The sequence below is a fragment of the Salmo trutta genome, chromosome 10 (assembly GCF_901001165.1).
Source record: "Salmo trutta chromosome 10, fSalTru1.1, whole genome shotgun sequence".
NCBI lineage: Eukaryota > Metazoa > Chordata > Actinopteri > Salmoniformes > Salmonidae > Salmo > Salmo trutta.
In genome coordinates, this window is record NC_042966.1 from 23815833 (window position 1) to 23834605 (window position 18773).

The window sequence follows — 18773 nt, forward strand, 5'->3', positions numbered from 1 at the left end:
ACCTGAAAATAGCTGTGAAGCAACGCTCCCCATCCAACCTGACAGAGCTTGAAGGGATCTGCAGAGAAGAATGGGAGAAACTCCCCAAATACAGGTATTCTAAGCTTGTAGCGTCATACCCAAGAAGACTCAAGGCTGTAATCGCTGCCAAAAGTGCTTCAACAAAGTACTGAGTAAAGGGCCTGAATACTTATGTAAATTTGATATTTCAGTTTAGAATTTTCATAATTTTGTACAAATTATGTGGTTTTGTGTATAGATTGATGATGAAAATATATTTTTCATACATTTTATAATAAAGCTGTAACGTAACAAAAAGGGGTCTGAATACTTTCCGAATGCAGTGTGTGTGTGTGTGTGCGTGCGTGTGTGTGCGCGTGCGCGTGCGTGCGTGTATGTGTGTGCGTGTCATGGCTGACGGGAGGAAATGCCAGTGACCAGCATAACTCAATAAGAGCAGAGCACTGGACTGAGATGATGACTGTCACGAGATGGAGGACACAAGTGCCCACTCCTCCAAACAGATTCAATTAGGGCACTTTGTGAGGGCGACCATCTCGGATGAATCCCTGATGACACCCTATTCCCTACATAGTGCACTACTTTTGACCAGAGTCCTATAAACCCCGTCAAAAGTATTTTACTAAATAGGGAATAGGGTGCCATTTGGGACACCTTATCAGTACAGATCAGATGATGTAACCCACATGCCAAGGGGTTCCCCAGCAGGCCCTATTGGCGGACAGATTCTATTAGATAATTCAAGCCTTTGTAAAGTTTTACCACAAAGAGAGTGAGGTAGTGAAAAGTTCTTTGAAGTACATTTTTGTTTGTCTCCTTGTCTTTGATCAAAGGGAATTCTTTCAGCTAATGTCATTCTCAGTACTTCCCTTGATATAAAACAACATTGATGAAACAACCCATTGAGCACAGACGTCAGTTGAACTTCTAGTTTTGATTTACATTTGGTTGAGTTGTCAATTAATGTGAAATCAACAAAAAATGTCACCATGTCATTGGATTTAGGTTAAAAGTTGGGTGAAAAAAATACGAAATTCCCTTACACTGATTAATTTTATTAATTAAACATTTGGAGTGCTGCGGCCACCTATCTACCCTATTGTCTGTGGACATGAGGACTATTTCCTCAGGACTATGAGCCCGCCACTAGTCCCATAACAGACTGCCATGCAATAGGTGACTGTACACAAACAGTAGGTCGGTTAGTAATTGTAATAGTGTCTTTCTCACCAGCTGATGAGTCCAGCGGCGACGGCGGACCAGGTGACACAGCATGAGTTGGGCCTCTTGCTCTCCTCCTCCTCGTCTTTCCGACAGCAGCACAGACAGCTCAGGTAGATAGCCAGACAGAGCAGATTCAGGCCCAGGCCCGCAGCCGCCACACAGCCCAGGAAGATTAACGACTATTGGGAGAGATGGAGAGATGGAAAGAGAGATTAAGAGAAAGTGAAAGAGAGAGAAAGAAAGAGATGGAGAGAGCACGAGACAGAGAAAGAAAGAAAGAGCAAGAAAGAGATAGAGAGAGCAAGAGAGACAGGGGGTGACAGAAGAGACAGATAGAGGAAGAGAGAGATGGAAAAAGAGAGACAGATAAATATATATATATATATATATATATATATATATATATAGAGAGAGAGAGAAATAGATATAGAGAGAGAAATAGATATAGAGAGAGGAGAGAGTGGGAAATAAAGGAGAGAGGGAGGGGAGAGAGTGGTAAATAACTGGATATCAATTTCAATGTCCAAAACAGCACACAGTAAAAGGTATCCTCAACCTCGGGACTCACTCTGCATGGCAACTCATTCGCTACAGCTATTTAGATTTCATTTCTTTGAGCATTTGTTCAGTTTGCATACTGATGCATTGGTACATCAAACACACAGCATCAGCATTGGCACTCATCACTCTCTGATCCTTTGAGGGTCCAGATAAAGATTGAATGAAGCTTGAGTGACGACAGTCAGAGAACACAGATACACAAAGAATTCGAACAAACCCAATTTTGATAAACTCCCATATCTATTGGGTGAAATGCCACAGTGTGCCATCACAGCAGCAAGATTTGTGAAAAGGGCAACCAGTTAAGAACAAACGCCATTGAAAATACAACCCATATTTATGTTTATTTATTTTCCCTTTTGTACTTTAACCATTTGCACATAATGTGACATTATGGAACTTTTGTGAGTATAATGTTTACTGCCCATTTGTATTGTTTATTTCACTTTTCTTTATTATCTAGTTCACTTGCTCTGGCAATGTTAACATATGTTTCCCATGCCAATAAAGCCATTAAATTGGATTGAAATGTAATTGAATGATGAGAGCAAAGTATTCTGCATAAATGGCACATCATTTGAATGTGTGATTTATGAATGTGTGTGGATAAGAGCCTGAGGAGGAGAAATGTAGTCATGAACCTGTGAGAGGGGATGAGAGGAGGGGAGAGGAGATGAGAGGAGGGGAGAGGAGATGAGAGGAGAGGAGGGGAGAGGTGAATAGAGAGGATAAGAGAGGAGGAGAGAGGAGATGAGAGGTGAGGTGAGTAGAGAGGAGAAGAGAAGAGAGGAGGGGAGAGATGAGTAGAGAGGAGAAGAGAGCTGGGGAGAGGAGGGGAGAGGAGGGGAGAGGAGATGAGAGGTGGGGAGAGGAGATGAGAGGAGGGGAGAGGGGAGTAGAGAGGAGAAGAGAGGAGGGGAGAGGTGAGTAGAGAGGAGGGGAGGAGGGGAGGTGAGTAGAGAGGAGAAGAGAGGAGGGGAGAGGTGAGTAGAGAGGAGAAGAGAGGAGGGGAGAGGAGATGAGAGGAGGGGAGAGGAGATGAGAGAAGATGAGAAGAGGGGAGAGGAGGGGAGAGGTGAGTAGAGAGGATAAGAGAGGAGGAGAGAGGAGATGAGAGGTGAGGTGAGTAGAGAGGAGAAGAGAAGAGAGGAGGGGAGAGATGAGTAGAGAGGAGAAGAAAGCTGGGGATAGGAAGGGAGAGGAGATGAGAGGCGGGGAGAGGAGATGAGAGGCGGGGAGAGGAGATGAGAGGAGGGGAGAGGGGAGTAGAGAGGAGAAGAGAGGAGGGGAGAGGTGAGTAGAGAGGAGGGGAGAGGAGATGAGAGGAGGGGAGAGGTGAGTAGAGAGGAGAAGAGAGGAGGGGAGAGGAGATGAGAGGAGGGGAGGTGAGTAGAGAGGAGAAGAGAGGAGGGGAGAGGAGGGGAGAGGTGAGTAGAGAGGAGAAGAGAGGAGGGGAGAGGACGGGAGAGGTGAGTGGAGAGGAGATGAGAGGAGGGGAGAGGTGAGTGGAGAGGAGATGAGAGGAGGAGAGAGGAGGGGAGAGGTGAGTAGAGAGGAGAAGAGGATCCCTTCTTCCTTCAGTTCCATCTGGGGAGCAGGTGCTTTCTCATACCCCTCTCTTATTCCTCCCCCATCCCTCCTCCCTCCCTCACGCCAACCCTCCCTCCTTCAGAGAGAGGTGAAGGGGATGGGACAAGAATAGCTACCCAGACAGCAACCCAAGACAGCAATAGTAGGATTTGTTGTTACATATTATTATGCCTCTTTCTCTGTCTCACCCTTTTTGTCAATCGTACATTTGTCTATCTGTCTGTCCTTATGGCCGTATGTCTGCCAGCCTGCCTGCCAGTATGTCTGTTTGCCTTTCTGCCTGTCTGCCTTTCTGCTTGTCTTCCTGTCTGTCTGTCTGTCTGCCTGTCTGTCTATAGCCATCTGTCTGTTTACGTGCTGTGATGATGTCACCTGTTCTGTAATACTATTGAGGGCATTATAGTTAGAGCTGTTCTGAATGTAAGCTCATACCCATAATACCTCAATGCGTACAGTATGCATACATACCAGGCTAGTTATCTTAATTCCTCACGCCTTTTTGCATCGTGATTAATCCCCATTATGCCCCGTCTCCCTAATCCTCCAACCTCACCTCCATCTGTTGAGGAGTGAGGGAGGGATGCCTGATGCCTCATGTCCCATTTTCATGGCTACATGCCTCCCCTGCAGAGAGGGGGAGGTAAGGGGAGAAAGGGCTCATCTGGTGAAATCAATACCCAGCTATAAAACATAGGCTGTATTCCAAATGGCATCCCATTCTGCATGTAGTCCACTATTTTTGATCAGAGCCCTATAGTCCACTATATAGGGGTACCATTTGGGATGCTACCATAGAAGAAGTGTCCAGAGGGGGACAGTTCAATCAAAAGACCATAGGACCCTCATCACCATCCCCCCTCTTCTTACCCTTCTGTCATACTGCCCACCCATCCCCTGGGCAACTTTGATGGGGGTGGGCACCACAAAAAATCTGAACTCTTCATGAGGGGCCGCAGATGCCCATCCCTACCGTAGAACGTGTTTGATGATAGAGGTGTGAGCATGTGTGTAGAGAGAAACTGTCTGTTAGCTGTAGCACAGTGTATTGGTGTCTGTGTGTGTGTGTGTGTGTGTGTGTGTGTGTGTGTGTGTGTGTGTGTGTGTGTGTGTGTGTGTGTGTGTGTGCGCGCGCACAGAGGTGAATTCAGACAGACAGACAGACAGACAGACAGACAGACAGACAGACAGACAGACAGACAGACAGACATTAGTAACTAACTAGACACTGGGCCTGATCGGACAGCTCAGAGCTTCTGCTCTTTTCTGTCCATATAAACACATGGATGGGTGGGAGAGGTAACGCAGGCAAGGAACAATGAAGGAGGGTGTGGTCAAAATAAGGCACCCACTTAGCTTAAATGGGTTAAAAGGTGCTCTTGGTAAAACAAATCAAGTCGGACCTTGGTTAGGTTAAGGGGTGGGGGTTGGATGGGGGGTGATGACCCTGAGTGCTGGAGTGACTTGGAGGTGGAGCGTTAACCATCCTGGAGTGAGAAGTACTCAAAAGGGGGATGAGAGAAGATGGAGGGAGGGGGGGGTCCTACAGTGTATTTTAGGTGAGGATATTAGATGAGATGGGGGTACAGGGGGGCTGTTGGGGTGAGATTATGGGGGAGGGGTCGGAATGAAACCAGTTGGCTGGGAGATGGGAGTTGGGAAGGGGCAAATGAGCTCCACTAACCTTCCCCCCGCCCCCCTTCTCATCGCCATGGCAACGGCCAGGTTTGGTGGTTGCCCTTGGTCTCTGTCGGGAGAGCACTGAGGATGAGTGAAAAGGGGAATTATCACTCCCAGCCTATTTGAATTAAGCAGCATGTGACAGGCAGCCCTGCTGAAGCTACACACACTGCATCTTGTGATTCCTCTTGAGCAAACAGGGAGGTACGGAGGTAAGGAATGAATAGGCCTATGTGGTGGATGACAGAAAAGAAAAATGGAGAGAGAGAGAATCTGGAACGTGGTGAGGATAGGGCTAAGAGCTATAAGGCATTAAATTAATAAACTAAAATATTATGAAGAGTTGGAGAGTTGATTCAGTGTCTGCACTCACGGTTTTAACAAAATCACTCCCCACTCTCTCTCTTTCTCTGTCTCCCTTTCTCCTGTAAATTCTCTCATGTAAAAAAGCGCGGTTGGTAAAATAATGGCATACATTTTTTTATTATAATAGGATCAACTGTATTCTGCACTGAGGCGAGTCAGTGAGCTAGGAAATACACACACACACTGAATATGTTTTACTATCCTTGTAGGGACCTAAAATGTATTTAAATTCAAAATCCTATTTTCCCTAAGCCCTAACCCTAAACCTCACTCTAAACCAAACCCCTAACGCCTATCTTTGTGGAAACTTTTGGGGATTATTGGTACCCCCCCACCCCCACACACACACTGAGAGAAGAGCATCACAAACCACCACAGAGGCATCAGAGTAAAACATAATTTTATAGTAAATAGCTTGATCATTCTCCCTGAAAACACAATTTATCACTCTCAGGCCAGAAACACACACCATTATTCAGACAAAAGATTTTAGACTGATGCGATCATTTTACTCAAATGTGCTACGTATCATCCATCATTTGTAACTTGTTTTACTACAGAAATAAACGCAGAGGTGAGCATCAGTGGGTTTGCTTCGCAGAGCTCAGAGCTGCCCCAGTTTCTACTGGGCTTGGGCTAAGCAGGCAACACCCTCCTTCCTCCACTCACCCACCACCACCACATCCCCACTTTTTGTTTCTACCTCATCCCCTGATGGGGGGAGGGGGGACTTGGAGGCAGTGACGGAGGAGAGGAAGATAGGAAGATGTAGCTCAGCATAAATGAATTCCCAGGGAGAGAGGGAAAGAAGGGAGGAGAGGGGGTGGAGGATGGAGTAAAACATAATATTGGATGATGAGTATAGAAAAACAACATGGTGTGTGGAGAGATGAGAAAGAGAGAGAATGGGGTAGAGGAGAAAGATAGAGGAAGAGAGAGGGGGGGGGCAGGAGTCAGCCATGATAAGGATATGGGAGAACAAAAGAGGTGCTGCAGCCACAGGAACGACTAGCCTAACTAACTAATAGCCGATTGCAGTTTCTCAGCATTGTGACCGACAATTTGGATAATGCAGTCCGGTTTCGTCCATTCATTCCTGTCAGGTTAACTGGCTTGACGTCTAGAGCAGTCTTAGCTATACGTACCACTCCCAGTCCCAGCTGAGACAGACAGATAGACTTTTCAGCCGTCCATCACACACCTTCTTGAATAGCCTCAACCATTTACAGGCTGAGGCTGGAAGGGAACAGGTCGGAGCTTACAAGCACTGGCTCTCACACTGCTGCACCAAGGGAGCATGGGACTGTTGGGACAAAAGAGGCAGCATCATGTGCTGCTAAAAGGCAAGGAAAATAAATATCCAAGGAGGCAACGAGGGAGTGGTTTACATTACAACCACAGAGTTTTTAAACCCAGATGCGCAAAATCGCGAGACTTCCGGGAACGCTTGCGAAACAGACCAAGCAGACCAGCCCAGGGTTTGGGGTTTGAGAAGTCAAATCAAATCAAACTTTATTTGTCACATGCGCCGAATACAACAAGTGTAGGCTTTACCGTGAAATGCTTACTTACAAGCCCTTAACCAACAGTGCAGTTCAAGAAGAAGAAAATATTTACCAAGTAGACTAAAATAAAAAGTAATAATAAAAAGTAACACGATAAGAAAAACGAGGCTATATACAGGGGACACTGGTACCGAGTCAGTGTGCGGGGGTACAGGCCAGCCGAGGCAATCTGTACATGTAGGTCGGGGCGAAGCGGCCATGCACAAGCAACAAACAAACAGCGAGTAGCAGCAGTGTACAAATGGGGGGGGGGGGGGGTCACTGTAAATTGTCCAGTGGCGATTTTATGAATTGTTCAGCAGTCTTATGGCTTGGGGGTAGAAGCTGTTGAGGAGCCTTTTGGTCCTAGACTTGGCGCTCTGGTACTGCTTTCCGTGCGGTAGCAGAGAAAGCAGTCCATTACTTGGGTGACTGGAGTCTCTGACAATTTTATGGGCTTTCCTATTATATATATAGGTCCTGGATGGCAGGAAGCCTGGCCCCAGCGATGTACCAGGCCCGCACCACCCTCCTCAGCGCCCCACGGTCAGATGCCAAGCAGTTGCCACACCAGGCGGCGATGCAACCGGTCAGGATGCTCTCGATGGTGCAGCTGCAGTACCTCTTGAGGATCTGGGGAGCTATGCCAAATCCATTCAGTGTCCTGAGGGGGAAAAGGTTTTGTCATGCCCCTTTCACGACTGTCTTGGTATGTTTGGACCATGATAGTTTGTTGGTGATGTGGACACCAAAGAACTTGAAATTCTCGACCCGCTCCACTACAGCCCCGTCGATGTTAATGGGGGCCTGTTCAGCCCGCCTTTTCCTGTAGTCCACGATCAGCTCCTTAGTCTTGCTCACATTGAGGGAGATGTTGTTGTCCTATAGGCCGTTTCATCGTTGTCAGTGATCAGGCCTACCACTGTTGTGTCGACAGCAAACGTAATGATGGTGTTGGAGTCGTGTTTGAACAGGGAATACAGGAGGGGACTAAGTAGGGGCACCAGTGTTAAGGATCAGTGTGGCAGACGTGTTGTTGCCTACTCTTACCACCTGGGGGCAGCCTGTCAGGAAGTCCAGGATCCAGTTGCAGAGGTAGGTGTTTATTCCCAAGGTCCTTAGCTTAGTGATGAGCTTCGTGGACACTATGGTGTTGAACGCTGAGCTGTAGTCAATGAACAGCATTCCCACATAGGTGTTCCTTTTGTCCAGGTGAGAAAGGGCAGTGTGGAGTACGATTGAGATTGCGTCATCTGTGGATCTGTTGGGGCGGTATGCGAATTGGAGTGGGTCTCGGGTATCTGGGAGGATGCTGTTGATGTGAGCCATGACTAGCCTTTCAAAGCACTTCATGGCTACTGACGTGAGTGTCACGGGGCGGCAATCATCTAGGCAGGTTACCCTCGCCTCCCTGGGCACAGGGACCATGGCGGTCTGCCCAAAACATGTAGGCACTTCAGACTCGGTCAGAGAGGCTGAAAATGTCAGTGAAGACACCCGACAGCCGGTCCGCGCATGCTCCGAGCACATGTCCCGGCAATCTGTCCGCCCAGCTGCCCTGCGAGGGCCGACCTGCTCAAAGGCCTTGTCCACATCGGCCACCGAGAGTGCCATCACACAGTCATCCAGAACAGCTGGCGCTCTCGTGCATGCCCCAGTGCCGCCCGCCTCGAAGCGAGCACAAAAAGCATCCAGCTCGTAGAATAACAGTGAAGACATCAAAACTATGAAATAACATATGTGGAATCATGTAGTAACCGAAAAGGGTTAAACAAATCAAAATACATTTTAGATTCTTCGAAGTTGCCACCCTTAGCCTTGATGATAGCTTTGCACACACTAGTGACATCCACTGATGAGGACAGGGTATAAACAAGAGTCATGTCAGTGATTTAAAGAAGATGCAAGCAGGCTTATAAGCTTATGTGCTCCTGTGCTCTGACAGTGGAGAGTACACTTTTACAAACACAACATACTACAGGCAAGTGAAGACCTATACTAGTTGTGCGCGGGTCAGCTGTTTATTCATCCGCAACCGCCCGACTATATGAGATAAAGTGAAAATTTCCGACATTTTGGTAGGCTATTTGTTCTTCAACTTGTCTATAATTAGATAGATATAGCTTCTCTTTTTTTTCTTCTCTTCAATCTAGTTGACATCGGTTAAGTTCTCTCTCGCATCTTTCGCTGAGCAAAGACATTTAGGGACTGGGGAGAAAATACAAAGCAAAACAAAAGGGAAAAGATTTTCTGTGCAAAATGTTCAAATGACATCAGTTTGACCAGTCATAAGGAAAAAAGAAAGCTGTGAAAATGACCCAACAAGATTTCAGTTCGGCTTCGATACATATTTTACGTGGTTGAAATACTATCAGCTTTTATTCTGCTTTTATGGTGCAGACAGGACCTCTACAGATGGTATCTAACTGAGCATTGCATTCTCTCAAGATGCATAAATAAGTAAATCATATTTCTCCACTCCTGTTTCCAAGTCCAAATTTTGCCAACATTTGGTGTATAATTTTAATGCAATAAATGCTTAATTCTGCAGGAGTTATTATTAAGGCTATAGTCCTATTCGCACGGGACTAGTATTACAAGAGAATGCTGGTTATCTATTTATTACCCCAGAATGTCCGTTATTCCAGAGGGGCAATATTTTTTTATGATGCATTTGGAGATGTTCAATTCATTCGCACAAAACGTATAAACAAAAGCATTCACTGTGAAAGTTGATACATGTAGGCCCTTCATCTATAGGCTATGGGCAGCACTCGTTCAATTTATCAAATCAGTTATTGTTTTCTAGCTCAAACCCCGAGCAACACCTGTCAAACTCAGACATTTCTCTCAAAACACAGGGATGTCGATTTGCACAGGACTAGTATTATGAGAGGTCTTTGGAGTTTGCCAAAAAACTGTAGGCTATTCTGGTTAGTCAATGTCCAGATTTCAGTTTCCATTTAACCCATCTAAACAGTAGGCTACAGTTCCCTTGACATGCCAAAGGCCTATTTGAAGTCCGGTCTTGTGACTGTCAAATATGTATAGAGCCTCACAATCATCACACATAACACTGCTCTCATCCTCTTTTACCACTTCACCAAATCTTTTTCAAACAGTACTTTTCTGGCCCTCCCTTCTCTTTATTTTCAACTCTCTTTTCGCAGCTTTTGTCTTACTGAAATAAACTTCAACAATGTCCTTTTTAACTCTGTGGATTGACATTAACTTTTTCTGCCCATTGGCTGTGTCGGCTGTTTGGCGCACGTACAGTTAAACCCTAAAGTTTAGGCTTAAAATAGCTTAAAATAATAAAAGAAAAACCGCAATGTAGCCTATATAAATTGAACAATAATTATACATTTATGGATTTTTTAAGGTATTGTTTCTCTTTATTCAACCCGCCCTTCAGCCAACAATATTTAATGACCTTAAAACCGTCCACCCCGCGGATATAATCGCATCACTAACCTACACACACTGCCTTGAGAACTTGCTCTGGGAGTTTGGATACAGTTGAGGCAGTAAAGATGAAAGAATTACAAGGCAGGTGAGAGGCAACACCCCCTCTCTAAATGCCAATGAAGCAGTCCGCCCCAGTGTCTTCCTTAATTCTCCCAGTCTCTGCCTGTTCCACTCTGACACGTGGAGGATGTTTCCAGAAGAGTGCACTCGGCTGGGCCTGCCCATAAGGGCTCTACAGTGCAACCATTTTAGGGGGAAGGGGAAAGAGGGATATCTAGTCAGTTGTACAACTGAATGCCTTCAACTGAAATGTGTCTTCTGCATTTAACACAACCCTTCTGAATCAGAGAGGTGGGGGGGGCTGCCATAATCAATATCCAAGTCTTCAGCACCTTGGGAACAGTGGGTTAACTGCCTTGCTCAGGAACAGAAAGACATATTTTTACCTTGTCAGCTCGGGGATTTGATCCAGCAACCTGTCGGTTACTGGCTAGCCCACTAGGCTACCTGCCACACACTGGTGTTACTAAAGTAAAATTCCAGGTCGCGCAGCAAAATAAGGAGTCTAAGGATTTATTACTTCAAATATTTTTAATTGTGCTCCTAAATTTCTTTGTGTGCGCTTACTTTGTTCAATTTAGGCACAGATGTGCGTAGAGCCCTGCCCATGTACAGCTGGGACACCATAACGTCCCTGCAGAGCAGAGGAGAGGGAGAGGAGGGCAGGGAAGAGGAAAGCTAGAGAAGTGGAAAGCGGAGGAGTCATGGGTTATGGATGAGACGGGAAGAGGGGGATGGGAAAGTTCTTCTGTCTCCTCCTCTACAATTCTGCATCACTACTACAACCCAACGCTAAAGGCCTCAGAGAATCTGTCATGCTAGCCTGCACTGTGTTATTCAACACTTACTACGACAAACAGGCCATCTCTGGGGGCAAACGAGGTGGTGTGTGTGTGTGCGTGTGTCTGTGGTTGTGTGGGTGCATTCGCACACGCGTGTGTGAGGAGAATAACTTCAGTATTGTCACCAACCTTAGGCTACCCACTGGGCACAGATGTCAATTCAACGTCTATTCCATTTCATTAAAATGACGTGGAAACAACATGGATTCAACCAGTGTGTGCCCAGTGGGTATATTCTTAGTTAGTAAAGCAAGAGTTAATTTGACCATCCCAGCAAAGGCAGGTAGGTAGCTCATCTCCACCAGGGCAACATTTAGGGAGAAAACTAACAAGACCGGTTGTCAGTCTGCCGTTCATTCGCTTGCTGTTGGCGTGGTGTGTTATTATAGGGACCACCTGGCGTTGGCGACAGCCGCTGTCATTTTCTCCCGTTTCTACACGTAGAATCAGTTTGCAATTACGGCCAGGACTCTATTCAGACGTGCTAAGTACTCTCGCCCGGCAGACGCTCAACAATCCTACCGATCTGTCCATGCCTTTATGCTGTGTACAATCAAGGTTGGAGTGTTTATCCATTTCCCTTAACCCTCCTCCCAGACCCTGAACCCCAACCCTCACCCCAGGGGCCTTGGAGAGGTCAGTGTGTGATACTCCTACCACACAACAAAGAGGAGACCCATCCCCCATCCATCGCAGACCCCCACACAGCCACCCCTGTCCAACCCGGTTACTATAGCAGGCATCTACTGTGTTCTGCTGGAGGGAAATTCACTGGCCTGCTGCATGAATCCACTTGTCCTGTCGTCCTAGTTCACAAAACATTGGTGGTGCCGTGCTTGGCAAACAAACACTCTCTCACACACACCTTATAAAGCCTGGCCTTGATAACAAAAGAACAACCGTGTTTGTGCTTTGTTATAAAATGCACAGACAGTAAGAAAATGACAAATACCAATACACACAAGGGAGTCTGTAAAAGTATCCCATTGCTGGTCGCATTCAATTCGCTTTGGTCAAAGGCCTGTTTATGGACATCAGACAAGAATAAACCTTGATGCCTACATTACATAATACAGTAAAGTGACTTGTCTTGTAAGATCAGTACCAGGGGTGGACAGAAGGACAGACAGCCCATGTGAACACAACAACAGAGCATTTGCAGCCCAGCTCCATAGATGGAAATAAGGAGAGATGCTAATCAACAGAACCCTATCTGGATGGAGACAGATTGAGGTTAATGACCTTCTGCAGGGCCAGAGGGGGCCTGCTTGCCTGTGGCACTGTTTGTGTGTGTGTGTGTGTGTGTGTGTGTGTGTGTGTGTGTGTGTGTGTGTGTGTGTGTGTGTGTGTGTGTGTGTGTGTGTGTGTGTGTGTGTATGTGTGTATGTGTGTGTGTGTGTGTGTGTCACCACCGCTCACAACGGATTACGTATGAGGCATAGGATGATGATGACTACATGGAATAGACATCTCAACTAGTCAACACAGGAGCTAAGTAGTCTAAAGTGAATCACTGTGAGCTATGACAATTAGGTTACACACTGCTGTTTGGGGGAGAGAGCGAGGGGGAGAGAGAGTAAAGGAGGGAAATGGGGGAGGAGGAGAGGAGGGAGAGAACAAGAGAGTGAGAGAAAGAAAGAGAAAGAGATAAGGGGAGAGAAAATGAGACAGCAAATCTGCAAAGCCGTAAGCCGTATGAGAAGATCGATATGCTTGCGGACAAAGCTATAAAATATCCATCAAATGAGAAGGGTCTTGGCTTTCCTTTACAACTGGACTAACAGTGTTTGTTCATTTTGTAACCACATCACACATATGGCAAGTGGACTTGTGGGAAGTTATTTTCCTGATATAAAAATGTATTTAATTTAACGATCCTATCATCCATCTGCGGGCCCTTATAGCTAACCTCGCCACAGTTTGAAACCTCAGGGAGAGACAGACCCCACAGAAACAAGGAACATTAACAATCTAAACTCATACCCAGAGGCAGAATCCACTTTATCGACAGCGAAACAAACAAACAAACAGACAGACAAGCCAACAAGAGCAACTTGAGAGAATAGAATGGTCATACTTCAGACAAACCATGCTTAGACCTAAACCGCCAGGCCAAAACTAGCAGCGGTCAGTTCTTCTTTTTCCCAGGAGGATAGACAGGTCAAATGTAGTTCCAAAACAGTAGAGTCATAGTTTTAAACCCTGACCACTGTCCCATTTCCCAGCCCAACCCCATCACACGAGCCAGAGAAAATCTCAGCAATTGAGTGAAAATGTTTGAAATGACTCTGGGCTCTGGCTGGGCCACTCAAAGACATTCAGAGACTTGTCCCGAAGCCACTCCTGCATTGTCTTGGCTGTGTGCTTAGGGTCATTGTCCTGTTGGAAGGTGAACCTTCGCCCCAGTCTGAGTTCCTGAGCGCTCTGGAGCGGGTTTTCATCAAGGATCTCTGTACTTTTCTCTGTTCATCTTTGCCTCGATCTCCCAGTCCCTGCCTCTGAAAAACATCCCCACAGCATGATGCTGCCACCACCATGCTTCACCATAGGGATGGTGCCAGGTTTACTCCAGATGTGAGGAATGGCAATAAGAAAAAAAGAGTTCACTCTTGATTTCATCAAAGCAGAGAATCTTGGTTCTCATGGTATGAGAGTCCTTTAGGTGCCTTTTGGCAAACTCCAAGCGGGCTGTCATCTGCCTTATACTGAGGATTGGCTTCCGTCTGGCCACTCTATCATAAAGGCCTGATTGGTAGAGTGCTGCAAAGATGGTTGTCCTGCTGGAAGGTTCTCCCATCTCTACAGAGGAACTCTGGGGCTCTGTCAGAGTGACCATCGGGTCTTTGTCACCTTCCTGACCAAGGCCTTGCTCAGTTTAACATAACAAAATGTGGAAAAAGGGAAGGGGTCTGAATACTTTCCAAATGCACTGTAGATATTCAATATCATCTCTACATTGGATGGGAAGGAAGGAGAAACACCCCACATGCTTTTCCCTCATAACTCCAGCCACAAGAATACTCATGTCCCATATCGTTGTACGTCTGCTGTTGAACCAACACCATGTTGTTTATTTCAATGACTCACACACAGTGGTTCTTCATCTATATAAGATGGGGGGAGAGGCAGAGATGAGAGAACCACTGATAAACAGATGAAGGAGGTAGCGAAGGAGGGAGGAAGGAGGGATGAAGACAACAGAAAGGAGGAGGTCTGGAGGAAGGGATTGTTTGCTGGCACTGAAGCGGAACATTATTCCCAAGGAGTCTCTGTAGGCAAAGCCATAAAACAGAAAGATCGGTGTATGTGTGTGTACTAGTAGTGTGTAAGTGCATAACTGAACGTCTGCTCATTCGGCCTATATCACTCCACGCAGCCACGGCACACTTATAGAACGTGTGAGCGGCCTCTTAAAGTGCTTTTTATAGAAACACGTGTCTGTGGCGTACAATTGAGATTGCCGACCACGTCTAGCCGTCCAGACATCTTTTGTGTCGATGCAAACGATTCTTCTTTCAGCCTGGCTGGTTATCTGAGAGTCTTCACCAAGCCCCGGGGTCAAATTAAACCAAGTTCTCTACAATTAGGCTATGTGGAAGGGGTTATAGAAAACAGTCAGCACACGTATTCTAGCCTGGTTAAACCAGATTAGAGGCTGCGGTCATTCCACGTATTCTAGCCTGGTTAAACCAGAGTAGAGGCTGTGTTAATTCCATATGTATTCTAGCCTGGTTAAACCAGATTAGAGGCTGCATTCATTCCATATGTATTCTAGCCTGGTTAAACCAGATTAGAGGCTCTGTCCATTCCAGGGATTTTTATGCCATTGAAATTGAAGTCCAAACAGTGTAAAAAAAACCTTCAATGACTTAAACCAGATATAAAGTATGTAGAAAAGATAATGGACCTATATATACTGCTCAAAAAAATAAAGGGAACACTAAAATAACACATCCTAGATCTGAATGAAAGAAATAATCTTATTAAATACTTTTTTCTTTACATAGTTGAATGTGCTGACAACAAAATCACACAAAAATAATCAATGGAAATCCAATTTATCAACCCATGGAGGTCTAGATTTGGAGTCACACTCAAAATTAAAGTGGAAAACCACACTACAGGCTGATCCAACTTTGATGTAATGTCCTTAAAACAAGTCAAAATGAGGCTCAGTAGTGTGTGTGGCCTCCACGTGCCTGTATGACCTCCCTACAACGCCTGGGCATGCTCCTGATGAGGTGGCGGATGGTCTCCTGAGGGATCTCCTCCCAGACCTGGACTAAAGCATCCGCCAACTCCTGGACAGTCTGTGGTGCAACGTGGCGTTGGTGGATGGAGCGAGACATGATGTCCCAGATGTACTCAATTGGATTCAGGTCTGGGGAACGGGCGGGCCAGTCCATAGCATCAATGCCTTCCTCTTGCAGGAACTGCTGACACGCTCCAGCCACATGAGGTCTAGCATTGTCTTGCATTAGGAGGAACCCAGGGCCAACCGCACCAGCATATGGTCTCACAAGGGGTCTGAGGATCTCATCTCGGTACCTAATGGCAGTCAGGCTACCTCTGGCGAGCACATGGAGGGCTGTGCGGCCCCCCAAAGAAATGCCACCCCACACCATGACTGACCTACCGCCAAACCGGTCATGCTGGAGGATGTTGCAGGCAGCAGAACGTTCTCCACTGCGTCTCCAGACTCTGTCACGTCTGTCACGTGCTCAGTGTGAACCTGCTTTCATCTGTGAAGAGCACAGGGCGCCAGTGGCAAATTTGCCAATCTTGGTGTTCTCTGGCAAATGCCAAACATCCTGCACGGTGTTGGGCTGTAAGCACAACCCCCACCTGTGGACGTCGAGCCCTCATACCACCCTCATGGAGTCTGTTTCTGACCGTTTGAGCAGACACATGCATATTTGTGGCCTGCTGGAGGTCATTTTGCAGGGCTCTGGCAGTGCTTCTCCTGCTCCTCCTTGCACAAAGGCGGAGGTAGCGGTCCTGCTGCTGGGTTGTTGCCCTCCTACGGCCTCCTCCACGTCTCCTGATGTACTGGCCTGTCTCCTGGTAGCGACTCCATGTTCTGGACACTACGCTGACAGACACAGCAAACCTTCTTGCTACAGCTCGCAGTGATGTGCCATCCTGGATGAGCTGCACTACCTGAGCCACTTGTGTGGGTTGTAGACTCCGTCTCATGCTACCACTAGAGTGAAAGCACCGCCAGCATTCAAAAGTGACCAAAACATCAGCCAGGAAGCATAGGAACTGAGAAGTGGTCTGTGGTCCCCACCTGCAGAACCACTCCTTTATTGGGGGTGTCTTGCTAATTGCCTATAATTTCCACCTGTTGTCTATTCCATTTGCACAACAGCATGTGACATTTATTGTCCATCAGTGTTGCTTCCTAAGTGGACAGTTTGATTTCACAGAAGTGTGATTGACTTGGAGTTACATTGTGTTGTTTAAGTGTTCCCTTTATTTTTTTGAGCAGTGTATATTTTTCTACTATAATCTTTGAGAACCAGCAATCACCAGTATAAACGCTAGATAGTAGCTAGGTTTCCATCCAATTGGTAACAGATGTTCATGCGAATACTCTAGAATCTGCATAAAGAAAATACCGTAAAACTTAAATTAAACATAGAGTCTCAAATAGCAGAGTCTCTTTAATAGCTGGGCAACGGCACACATTTCAGAAAATAAACACCTGTTTCAAATAAACGCTGGGTCTAAATGAATTGTTTACAAGGTTTAATGTTGGATTTGTTACATTACTTAATTCAGTAATGACTGCTTTTATAGCCAGTAAAAACGTAGACTGGTCATCAGACTGTTACATAACCATCACTAGCACATAGACTTTAAATCACTGGCCACTTTAATAATGGAACACTAGTCACTTTAATAATGTTTACATATCTTGCATTACTTATCTCATATGTATATACTGTATTCTATTCTATTCTACATTACTCATCTCACATGTATATACTGTATTCTATACTATTCTACTGTATCTTAGTCTATGCTGCTCTGACATTGCTCGTCCAAATATTTATATATTCTTAATTCCATTCCTTTACTTTAGATTTGTGTGTATTGTTGTGAAATTGTTAGATATTACTTGTTAGATATTACTGCACTGTTGGAGCTAGAAACACAAGCATTTCGCTACACCCGCAATAACATCTGCTAAACACGTGTATGTGACCAATAAAATTGGATTTGATTTGATTTATTTTAGATGACTTTTGTTGGACACACACCAGAGGCAGCCCCATTCCTCGTCTCCTTCACCCTTTTCAGATTGCGAACATACCGGTTCCAAATCTTTTGCCATATTTCTTTCATGTCAGTATCGATGTTCAAATTTCGTGATATCTGTGATATCTCCCTTTAGCTGTTTTCTTTTGGGTGCTTCTCTGAATACAACCGCATCGAAGGGTTGTAAAAGTTCTCGTACAGTATGTCTCACCAGTTTGGACAGACGCTCCTCGAAACTGGACAGAGACATAGACATAATTGTATGCAGCAAATCTCAAAATAAAAACAAAAAAAAGGAAGCTTGCAAGCAGTAGAAACGAAGTAGCAGAACTTCTTCTTCTTCGATGGGGTTTTACGGCGGTTGGCATCCAATGTTAATGGTGCATTACCACCACCAGCTGGACTGGATATTGAATAAGAAACAAAAAAAACATTGCGGGAAAAGGTGGAAATTACATCATACAAAATAAAACACGTCAACTAAGAAAACCCATCCCACTTCTTCAATCACAGTCCACTCCAAAATACATCCATCCCTACCTCAGGGGCCTGTGATGGCGGTACATTCACCGACAGGATTTATTGGGTTAGGGTTAGGGTTAGGGTTAAGTCCACATTTTTAACATGTAGCATTTCACTATCCCTCAATTGATGAGAACCCTTCGCTAGTCATGTTGGCTCTACTACCATTGTTTCTTCCCTGCCACTAGTTCCTTTCAATCTTCTCACCGCCTCCATATAGGAGACACGCTGGACACTCCTAACCCCTGCCACCTCATTCTCCTTCACCCTAACAGGGCACTCCAGGAACTCAGAGGCATGTTCACCTCCATAGTTGCAGCATTTCACTTAATCTGGCATACGATACTCTTCCCACTTGACACGCCCAAACGTTACAGAAGCCCGCACCTTCAAGCATGGAGTCAGCAGGAGCAGCCGCCACCCCTCTACCATCGATGGAGGAACAGGTCCTCCATCACACCACCGTCCTCCATCGGATTGGGTCAGCTATGGACCAGATGATGGAGAGGATGGACCGTTGGGAGAGGAGTGGTCTCCTCCCTTCACCTCCGGCTCACACAACGAGTCCACCTACTCCGCTCCCTTCCGCGTCTGGATCTGGCGCACTTCGTCTCGCGCCCCCGAGGGAGTAAGA

The 18773-nt window shown here is 46.0% G+C and overlaps 1 protein-coding gene across 2 annotated transcripts in view; it reads right to left on the minus strand.

The window, feature by feature from the left end:
- Positions 1 to 18773, minus strand: part of ttyh2 (tweety family member 2) — a 119629-nt gene that overhangs the window by 88066 nt on the left and 12790 nt on the right. For both annotated transcript variants that reach the window (XM_029765040.1, XM_029765041.1), the window contains exon 2: positions 1252 to 1424. In XM_029765040.1, coding sequence (XP_029620900.1) covers positions 1252 to 1424 — 173 coding nt within the window. The remainder of the gene's footprint in view (positions 1 to 1251; positions 1425 to 18773) is intronic.